The sequence below is a fragment of the Miscanthus floridulus genome, chromosome 3, assembly GCF_019320115.1.
Source record: "Miscanthus floridulus cultivar M001 chromosome 3, ASM1932011v1, whole genome shotgun sequence".
In the NCBI taxonomy this organism is placed as follows: domain Eukaryota; kingdom Viridiplantae; phylum Streptophyta; class Magnoliopsida; order Poales; family Poaceae; genus Miscanthus; species Miscanthus floridulus.
This window is the reverse complement of record NC_089582.1, coordinates 86,325,945-86,336,303: the sequence shown is the minus strand read 5'-3', so window position 1 is coordinate 86,336,303 and position 10,359 is coordinate 86,325,945. Positions and strand designations below refer to the sequence as shown.

Below are 10,359 nucleotides of genomic sequence, written 5' to 3'. Positions count from 1 at the left end.
CGAGGAGTAGATGCGATGGCATTACATCGGTACCTAGTCAAACCGTTCGTCAATTTGAGAGCCACATTAAGGAAAGGTTGGAACCATGAGGCAACCCTTATCCGGGCATGGATATGGAGGTTCATCCTTGGTGTCCGTGTCTGTACAGTTGTACACCTCTATACAGATCTTTGAAAGCCTGAAGTCGGTTGTTCTTACTTCTAGACTCAATGTAGCTTTGATGATGAAATTATAATGCTCATCACTTAACTATGCTTTCAATGTTAATTGAAACTTTTTATTATATAATGTTATAAAGTAAAATGATGAATTATGAGCATGTCATTCTTTAATAAACGCCATGCTTTTATGCTAATGAACAAATGCCTGACAAATCTCATTTTGCATTCCACCAAATATTATATGTTGGAATTAAGTCCTGCGAGTACGCAATGTACTCACGTTGTCGCCGTTAAGTCGAGGCATTATAGATCTCGGGACAGGCATCCCCAATAAAGTGAGTTGCAAGTTAACTCTGATATTGGTAGTGACTAGTGAGCAAACAAGAGAAAACCAGTTATAGAATGGGATAACTTGTAGTCATGTAACTTGAACCTATTATTCTGATATGTTAATACTTGTGTCATGTGATTTGCTTGATGATTGGTCCATTATGTGTAACCCGAATGCTAAAAAGATCCTGAAGAGAAAGTGTGGATGACACTCTCCTGTGTGTCAGTGGTCGGGTCGGTCGAGAGGACGACACCCGGGTTAGTTCGGTAGGCGTGGGAACAACCCCTCACAGGGATAGCTGGCCCTTGGGCGGCGAACGATCCGTCGACCAACTCGAGGAAACTCAATGGATTGTTTTCAATCTATTCTTGGGCTAACCGTTGAATGGCGGACAGTCCGCCGGCTAAATTATCTGGCGAGCATAGTTACTGGACTTCCTGTTTCAGGGTGTCGTGGTTCAACGGTGATAGCTCGCGCCCTGGTAGCGGACAGTCCGCCAGTCTGGTTTTGAATCCAACGGCTAGTTGTGCTGAATGGCGGACAGTCTGGGCCTTGTACGGCAGACTGTCCGGGAATGCTGTTTCAATACAAGAATGACAAGTTTTTGGGTGCTCCTCTATATATAGTGGTGTGCCCAGTTGGAGAGGGTTCTCTTGGCCATTCTAATAGCATACTCTTGGTGAGAGCTCCTCTCTAGCACCTTCTCTCATACACTTTGCTTGAGGGCAACATTTGGAGAGTGTGTGCGCCACTAGTGTGGATCATCACGTGAGAGATTGTGTGTGGCACTAGGTGGTCATTGTGTGGGCATGGTTGCTTGTTATTCTTGGAGCTTGCCGGTTCCTAGATGGCTTGGTGATTGTGCCTCCGTGAAGCACACAAGAAGATTGTGTCTCCGTGAAGGATTTGTGAGGGGCTATTGAGCACATCCCTGCTGGAGGAAGGCGAAGAGCATCTCTAGTAGAATCAAGGCTTTTGTGGGTGTCTAGTTGATTTGTCTGGCTCAAGGTTTAGTGCTCAAGTTGGATCCTACCTCGAGGGCTAGTCCGAAGCTTGCGGGCTTGGAGTTAACAAGAGGAGCGGCAATCCTAGAACTCGCCTCAACGTGGACTAAGTGATCGGCAAGTCACCAAACCACGGGAAAACATCGTGTGTCATCCTATACTTTGTGGTTTGCATATCTCAACACAAATTGACTTCGTTGCAAAATATTGTGCTTGAGCTGTTGAGCTTGTGCTTAGTGTTTCTCGTTTTTTCACTAGTATATATGTGTAGGAGCTATGGTGCGCATGCTTATGCTCTAGTTGCTTAGATTGTTTGATCTTGCGAACTAGAATTATTTAGGTGAGCTTTCACTAGCTCGGTGCCCAAGTTGCTCTCTAGCTCAATCCTTTTAAGGGTGCTAGCAAATTTAGATAGAGGAGTGTAGTCAAGGCTAGACCGTTAGTTCTGTTCCGCATTTAAATTGGCTAGCTCGTGCGATTAACTTTTAGAAATGACTATTCACCTCCTCTAGTCGACTATCTCGATCCTACAAGGTCCCACTGCCACGTGTTGTCCACAGTCCACGCTCACAAAACAACTAGATGGATAATTTATAACGGTTTCAATAGTTGAATGGCCAAAGATTTCTAGTTTTAGAGTTTGATGGTTAAAATCAAACTCCGGCGATAGTTCCATGGTAAAAAAATGGACTTACTCCTAATTAAAAGCACTACTAAATGAGCACACATGAGAACGGCTTTTGAAGCCAAAATCAAGCTTAAAAGGATGAAGCTGAAACCGTTTGGAGCCGAAAGCTGAAGCCACCAAAACATGGCTTTTTGTGGCTTCTCTGTTTTTGGAGAAGCCCAGACCCTGTCCTAGAGGGCTTTATTGGCTTGGATGCTTGCATAACTTCTGATTTTCTAAGCTCTGGCTTCGCTCCTCTCTACAAGACATCTAATACTGCAAAATATTTCTTGCTCATGATAAAAAATGTGCTTTTTTGTATATATGGTTCAGTCCACAACCATCCAAACTTTACTCCGCGTCCTCCTGTTAGCCATGTCCTAAGTTTTACAGCAGAATTGTTGAATTTAGTGCACAAAAATTTTGTATTCTCAATTGAAACAACTGGAAGCTCTGTGGGCATATCAAAACAGACGGATGTATTGCGAAGAGTCACATACACTTATTGGTTTACCAAGTGTCCACACATATGAACAATTTTTTTCATACTGTAACAAATTCATGCAAGGGTCAAGTTCTTCTACTAGTACGTAGAGCATCCTAAACTGAGCCAGAAAAACAAATAGGGCAAAAAAAAAAACATATGCACACTTAGCGTCTCAATCAAATGATATGATACAAGTTTCGCAATGAAAGAAAGAACAATATAGCCAACTAATCTAGTTAGTGAACCAGGTTCTCTCTTCTATTAACCAGAAACTTTCATCGTATCTTCTAATCCTGGGCATGTCATGCATATTTCTTCTGCTCTTCTTGAGAGACGGCCCTAAAATCCCTGACATAGTACAGGTGATTTCCAGCATCACATAAAGCTGTCCCTACTGGTTCAGGTTTATTCTTTCACCAAACAGTGCAAACACCACTTAACAATCTCACTTTATAACCTTCGATATCAAGCTGGGGGACAGATATCAAATTGTGTGATATGTCCAGAGAATACCAAACCCTATTTAGTCGGATTGTGCTTGACCGTTTGTTTCCTTCCCTTCTGATCTCGATCTTTTGTCCAAATGGTGTGCCCAGGGAAATATTACTTTTATCCACAGAATGCAACTTCATCATGTCATCTAAAGTGCTGGTTAGGTGGTGAGCATTTCCTGAGTCCACTATCCATGACTACAAAATCCAATTTGAATTCATTAGATGACATGTTTTAGATACACTTAAGTTTTATTTTTAATTCATTCAGATCTCATACTCTACTGAACCATATTAAATATATTTTGACTTGGCTGCATTAATGCATAAAATCTAACAACCTTTATTTTCTACTCCCTCCATCCTAGGAAGAATGTCATTCTCGCTTTTTAAGGAGTCAACAAATTTTAAGTTTGACCAAATATATACAAAAGGTACTAATATTTGTGATATGTAATAAGTATCATTAGATGAATCATGAAAAATAGTTTCATAATAAACCTATTTGGAGATACAAATGTTGATAATATTTGTTATAAACCAGTCAAGCTTAATAAAGTTTGACTCAGTCCAAACCTAGGATGATATTCTTTTTGGGACAGGTGACATATATTACTAGGAATTATGCTTAAATAAAGATTAGTTATTCTTAATCTGCTTAATTTTAAGAACAGAGGCAGTTGAAGCAGTAAGTTAGGAATTATACCTCAGTTGCCTCTCTTTTCCTCTTCTTCACATTTCTTTGAGTGGACGCCTCCGGAGCAATGATGGTGGACGCCTCTGCAATTTCTTCGGCACTTCCAGCTTCAGAAATGTACTTCTTCTTGAAATTCAGATAGTTAACAACATATCTCATCTCTTGTGTGTCAAGATAACCCTCACCAACCAATGCGGATGATTCTGGGTTTCGCACAGTGAAACTGCCATCACCAAAATCAATTTGTAGACCTTGAGATTCAAGCATTCCAGCCGAGATGATGTTCATGGAACATCCTTCAGTGAAGTAAACACCACTCAATTTGATTTCATTGGTGCGTATGTCTCCTTCGTGCGTTGGACAGAACGTTGTCCCTGATGCTACTGAAAATTGAAGTTGTTTGTCTCCATCAATTTCTGATATCCTCTTTAGCCAGCATTTATTTCCAGTGATATGATAAGAGCTGCCTGAATCGAGAACCCACTTTGTTTCAGCATTTTGAAATGATCTCTTTACACCTCCAACAAACCTCCTGCACACCAAATTTACTATTAGTGTGATTAGAGACTCCTTTTAAAGCCGCCATGTTAATCCTTATGAAATGTGCTAGAGAAACAGAGAAATATTAAAATATCTCACTAAAAAGCAAAAAAAAAAGAAAAAACCGACCTTCTACAAAATGTGGCATCCCCTTCTGTTTCATACTGAGGTTCATCTTCATGGAGCACAAGGTTCTACATAACATGCACAAATGAAATTCAAATAGAATATGAAATCCATGATGAATTAAAACTATAAGAATATAAAGTCAACTGATGACATGATTTTAGCAATCTTGAAGTTTTTGTCCATACTTGTGGCTTGGAACACATAAAATTTGCATGTTGAATTAATCCATCAATGCTCCACTACAACTCTAGCCAAAGAAGACCAAGAAGTTTAGACCAGACTCTAACAGTTCTACTACTCATTCCAGTGCCAGGGAGGCATTTTATCAATTTCAGTATCGACAAGATAACAAATTTCTTTTATTTCCTTTTTTTAGGCCAAGAGATAAGATAGGACTTCAAAGTGCAGTGTTTAACACTAAACTGCTAGTTTCAGACAACAATATTACAACTGAGTTTTACAATAGTGGAACTTGTGTGGTAAAATCTTTTTAGGGAATCAATAACAACTCTAACAGGACAAGTCACTGTACCTTGATAAGTAATTCCATGCCTATCAATAAAGGAGCTTTTCGTTGTGTATGTAGCACATTGTTAGGCTGGAGATGAGACAAAGAACACATGAGTTGTACAAAAATAATGACAAGGGTACTGGAGAAAAAGGCCCAGCAGTTCAATACGAATTTTAGAATAATAAATAAAAGAGATAACCAAAAATACCATATCTGATTTGACTTGTTTATCCAAATTTCTCTGCAAAGAAAATAAACATGCAGAAACACTACTGCCTACAATAAAATTTTCATATGTATTCCTTATACCTCTAACATGCACCTTAGAGGGTTTTTTGGATCTCAGGTTCTATCATATTTCTAATCTGGAATTTGGATTTAAATCATAAGAAAAAAGAGTTGTTTTCCATAGTTACAAAAAAACTAAAATGGCAAAAATAGTTTTTTTTTTCTAAAAACCAAATTATCAAAAAAGTTTTACCAGTTTCCACAAAACTCAAAAGGTAACTAATAGAAGAATTTAATCTAGTCATAGCTATGTAATGTTTTACTTTATCCTCTATCCTAACTGTATAGTAACTGAAAATCATGTCATAAAGATATATTTTTCTCGAATAACACAAGACAATTCATGTCATAGATATGTAAGACAATTAACCAAAACTGAAGATTCGAATGATCATTAGGAAAAATATGCAATATGTATAGTTTTACAATTAGTTATCATATGGCACATAGGCATTATATTATATGATAAAATAACAAAATATGCAAACCAATTATATTTTGAGCCAACCAATAAAAAAGGTTTAAGTGAAGCCCTCAAGCCTCGGTGGAAGAAGTGAAATACGATAAAACAAATACAAGAGCATTTCTACTCCCAAACAAATATGTTCAGTTGTTAATTCTCTGGTTTATTTATCATGGATAGAATACTAAACCTGATACATCATATATTGGTAAGAAGAGAAAATTAGAGCTGGTAAGAAAAAAATTGTTACATGTAGATTATGATGAAACAATAATTTACCATTCTTACAGTTCCATATTGGGCAGCAATATATAGTGGACTTCCAGATTCCCACAGAGGGTCAGCATAAGCTCCTCTTGACAATAACAACTCTGCTATTTCAGAGGAACTTGGTCAAACACGAGGAAAATAATCATGCCACATTGCATTTATGGATATATTAAAAGAAATACATGTTTCATGACTAATATACCTAAATTGGCATCAGAGGTTCTCTTTTACCCTTGAAACAACTCTGCTGTTTCATGACTAATATGATAAAACAAATAACAACTCTGCTATTTCAGAGGTTCTCTTTTACCCTTGAAAATGTGAATTTTGAACTTTCTTTTGCTGCCTTCAAACTTTAAGCTTATGACACCAAATGATTTCCATCTCTTATGTAAGGTAAATTTCAGGACTTCTCTTTCAAAAAAAAAGAGTCAGGACTTAGGTTTATTGTTGCCTAATGCCTATTCGTCGCACAGATTTACTGATCACATGCATATACTACATTTTGTCTGGTGCCACATGCACATCTAAGGTTCTGTCAGAACTCACATCGGTGACCATACCCAGTGTACAGCTACTTTCCCTAACAAAAAATAAGACTGGGAGTCCCATTTTCATCAGTGCAGAAGGAAATGGAAATCACATCTCATCTCCACATAAAACATCACTTGATCTCATTGTTTTGTATTTCTCAATGGAAATCGTGAGAGATTGCTGAACATGTGACCATCCAATAGGCATTAGGCAACAATAAACCTAACTCCTGAAATTTACCTTACATAAGAGACAGAAAACATTTGGCATGATATTGAACCTTGAAGAACAGCAAAAGGAAGTCCAAAATTCGGATACTCAAGTGTAAAGAGAACCTCTAATCGCTGCAATATGAAGAGAACTCCCACAGCTGTCTGCTCTGTTAGGATTAGCATCATGATCGACAAGCCTCACAACAGCTAAAGATCCACTACCGTGTATGGCGAAAGCTAGTGGTGTTGAACCTGGCATGTGGCAATCAGAATAATCAACACTTATAGCTTCTAATCAAATGAAGTGGTATGTATTAGAAACAGATAGCAGTTTTACAGAGGTACATCTTGTATTATGGCACAAGATTAAACCAAACAGAGAGATCCATGACCCACACTGCCTTCACAGGTATGCTACCTTACTATATACTGTATCATATATCCATGAGCCGCATTTCACACAAACCAACTCTTTGTGCAGAACTTTTGTCAAGCAGACAAAGGTTTCCCTCTTCACTACAGAAACAAAAACTAAGACTTGGAATCCCATTCACATCAATGCGAAAGGAACTGGTAATTGCATAACATCTCCACATAAATGATCCTTCAAGTTCACAGGTTTGTATTTCTCAATGGAAATTGGGAGAGATTGGTGAACTACAGCCAGGGCAGACTCTGAATAAAATACCAATTGCACTCCAAAATACATGAGAAAAACTGGATTACTAGTCACGTCCATATTATAACATTTCATATGCTATCATGCACACCTAGCTTGTGTCAGAACTCACATCGGTCAACATAACAGTTTCCCGCCATTTTCTCTCAAAGCCATGAGTGAACATGCATTTCACAAACACTATTTGTATTTGTTTTCTAAAACATACAAAGGTCCCCTACTCGGGAAACAAAAATTAAGAGTGGGAATCCCATTTGCATCAATGCAAAAGGAATGCAAATCGCATCAACCTCACATAAATAAACCATTCTGCAACCTCGCAGGTTTGTATTTCTCAATAAAAATCGCGAGAGATTGCTGAACTAAAACTTAGACAGACTCTGAATAAAATACTACGTACTTGAACTCCGAAATGGGAAGAAAATAGGATTACTGGTCACATTTGTTTCATCTACTATCATGCATTCATGCATACTTGTACCAGAACTCACACCAGTCACCATATAGGCATATAGCCAGTTTCCAGCAATTCTCCCAAACAAATAAGCTAGAAACCAAACTTAACCCTCGACCTAACCCACAAATCAGATCAAAGCCTCCCTTCCAATGCTCAGAAACAGGATCCAACCAACCCATCCCTCCTGGGGTGCTCACCCAACGAACCCCATGCAAAAGCACAAATAGAAGAAGATACGAATTAACCTTCGGTGCCAGTCGCGTTGACATCGAGCCCGAGATTCTTGATCAGATTATTGCTTTCACGACTTAACCTTCCCAGCTGACGCCGCCATGTGCATTGTTGAGTAATCCTGTGCAATGCTTGTCAAGCTATTTTCGGTTTCCTTGTTCACGGTTGAAATAAGCTCACCAGTTTGTTTGGCTGAGCGAGTCTGTAGGGAGCCTGACATGCGCGTCGTTCGCATGGGGCGCGTCTGTAGGGAGTGCTGGGCGTGTTCACTGGACGTGGGATGGCGCGTTCGGATGGTGGGCATGCCGAGCTTGTAGGAGGACCGTGGTGTCGTGGGTGTGTGGGATGGCGCATGCCGTGATCGATTCACCGGTTGTGTAGGAGTTGATATTCTATATATGCATTCAATAGAGTCCGGAAAAGCGACCAGTTCGTCGCACCAAAAATACTCTTGTGTGTTCATCGTTCCACTGTGTTCGCGTGTGTGCATTGTGCTGCCGTTGAAGGTGATTGACGGACGTTGGTGTACGCCGGGATTGCTGACGATTGGTATCGGAGCCGAGGTTCGGTAGGGGCTGGACTCGATGGCCGGCGACGACGACACGCCACCCTCTCCGAAGAAGGGCGCCCGTGGCAAGGGCGGCGCTGCGGGCGGCAGCGGCAAGGAGGAGAAGGTGCGCATCGTCAAGGAGTACGCCGGGTCGGCGAACTGGCCAATGCTCACCAAGACGAACTACACGACGTGGGCGGCGCTGATGAAGCTCAAGATGGAGGCGCGCGACATGTGGGAGGCGATCGAGCCGGGTGACGTCTCGTTCCAGGAGGATCGAGCGGCGCTCGACGCCATCACGAGCGGGGTACCACCGGAGATGGTGCCGTCGCTGGTGGCCAAGGGGTCCGCGCTGGAAGCGTGGAAGGCCATCAAGGAGCGCCGGATCGGGAACGACTCGGTGCAGAAGGTGAAGGCGCAACGTCTTCGGAAGGAGCTGGAGACGATGAAGTTCAAGCCCGGTGAGTCTGTCGATGATTTCACCGAGCGCTTGGAGAATCTTGTGGCAGCGTTGGAGACCCTCGGCGAAGTGGTGACGACGCGCAGGACCGTCGAGAAGCTGCTGCGTGCTGCGCCCAAGGCATTGAAGCAGACGGCCGTCGCAATCGAGATCACCTCTAATCTCGACACGCTGTCACTGGAGGACGCGTGCGGACGGCTGCGTGCGGCGGAGGATTGCGAAGCCGAGGACGACACGCCGGCGGCGACAAGTGCCGACGGTAAGCTGCTTCTGACGCAGGAGCAGTGGACGGCACGGATGAAGAAGGCGGACCACGGCTCTGGCAGTGGCGGCGGCGGCGGCCGCGGCCGTGGCCGCGGGCGCGGGCGCGGACGGCACGGCTCAAGCTCTGGAAGAAAGGAGCCTGGGCCGAGACCACCGTGGGATGGTGGATCGAAGACGGCGTCGGCTTCCGGCGATGTTGGGCCAGATCAATGCCGCCGCTGCAAGAAGACCGGGCATTGGCCCGGGAGTGCCCGACCAAGCCCAAGAACCAGGCGGCCCACGTTGCTGAGGCTGAGGAGGAGGAGGGTCCGGCCCTCTTCTTTGCCTCGGCGGCGGTCAACAATGGTGGAGACGCGGCGCCGGCCGTAGTTCACCTCGTGGAGGAGAAGGTGATGGCGCAGCTCGACGGAGATGCCAACCGCGACGCCGGGCTCTGGTATCTGGATACCGGGGCTACCAATCACATGACGGGCGCGCGCGAGGTCTTCACCGAGTTGAACACCGGCGTTCAGGGCACGGTGAAATTTGGGGATGGATCCGTGGTGGACATCGCCGGCCGCGGGAACATCCTCTTCCAGGCGAAGAATGGGGAGCACCAGAGGCTGAAGGACGTCTACTACATTCCGCGGCTCACGGCGAACATCGTGAGCCTCGGCCAGCTGGACGAGGGAGGCTGCCCCGTCCACATCGACGACGGAGTGCTCCGGATCTGGGACCGGCAGCGGCGTCTGGTGGTCAAGGTGAAGCGCACGGCGGCGAGGTTGTATCTGCTACGGCTGACGGCGGTGAAGCCAGTGTGCCTGGTGGCGCAGCGCGGCGAGGAGGCGTGGCGCTGGCACGAGAGGTACGGCCATCTGCATTTCGATGCACTGCGCCTGCTGTCGCGCAAGGAGATGGTGTGCGGGCTGCCCTGCATCGAGCATGTCGAGCAGC

General features: G+C 43.5%; 2 protein-coding genes across 2 annotated transcripts; one reads left to right on the top strand and one right to left on the bottom strand.

Moving 5' to 3' along the window:
* Positions 1-2,673: 2,673 nt before the first annotated feature.
* Positions 2,674-8,263, bottom strand: LOC136546043 (uncharacterized). Its single transcript, XM_066538020.1, has 6 exons — positions 8,167-8,263; positions 6,049-6,140; positions 5,040-5,105; positions 4,508-4,572; positions 3,848-4,370; positions 2,674-3,339 (listed from the first exon to the last, which is right to left on the bottom strand). The coding sequence occupies exons 2-6, from the start codon at positions 6,049-6,051 to the stop codon at positions 3,064-3,066; spliced, it is 933 nt and encodes a 310-aa protein (XP_066394117.1). The 5' UTR covers positions 6,052-6,140; positions 8,167-8,263; the 3' UTR covers positions 2,674-3,063.
* A 473-nt stretch (positions 8,264-8,736) lies between these two features.
* LOC136543974 (uncharacterized) lies at positions 8,737-9,795 on the top strand. Its single transcript, XM_066536278.1, has one exon. The coding sequence runs from the start codon at positions 8,737-8,739 to the stop codon at positions 9,793-9,795; it is 1,059 nt and encodes a 352-aa protein (XP_066392375.1).
* Positions 9,796-10,359: the final 564 nt, after the last annotated feature.

Bases quoted from the DNA above. Each gene is read 5' to 3' on its own strand.
- LOC136546043 (XM_066538020.1), bottom strand. The intron at 4,371-4,507 runs GTCGGTTTTTTC...TTTGGTGTGCAG, and splicing joins GATGCCACATTTTGTAGAAG to GAGGTTTGTTGGAGGTGTAA. The intron at 3,340-3,847 runs GTATAATTCCTA...TGGATTTTGTAG, and splicing joins GGAAAAGAGAGGCAACTGAG to TCATGGATAGTGGACTCAGG.
- LOC136543974 (XM_066536278.1), top strand. From the start codon at position 8,737: ATGGCCGGCGACGACGACACGCCACCCTCTCCGAAGAAGGGCGCCCGT.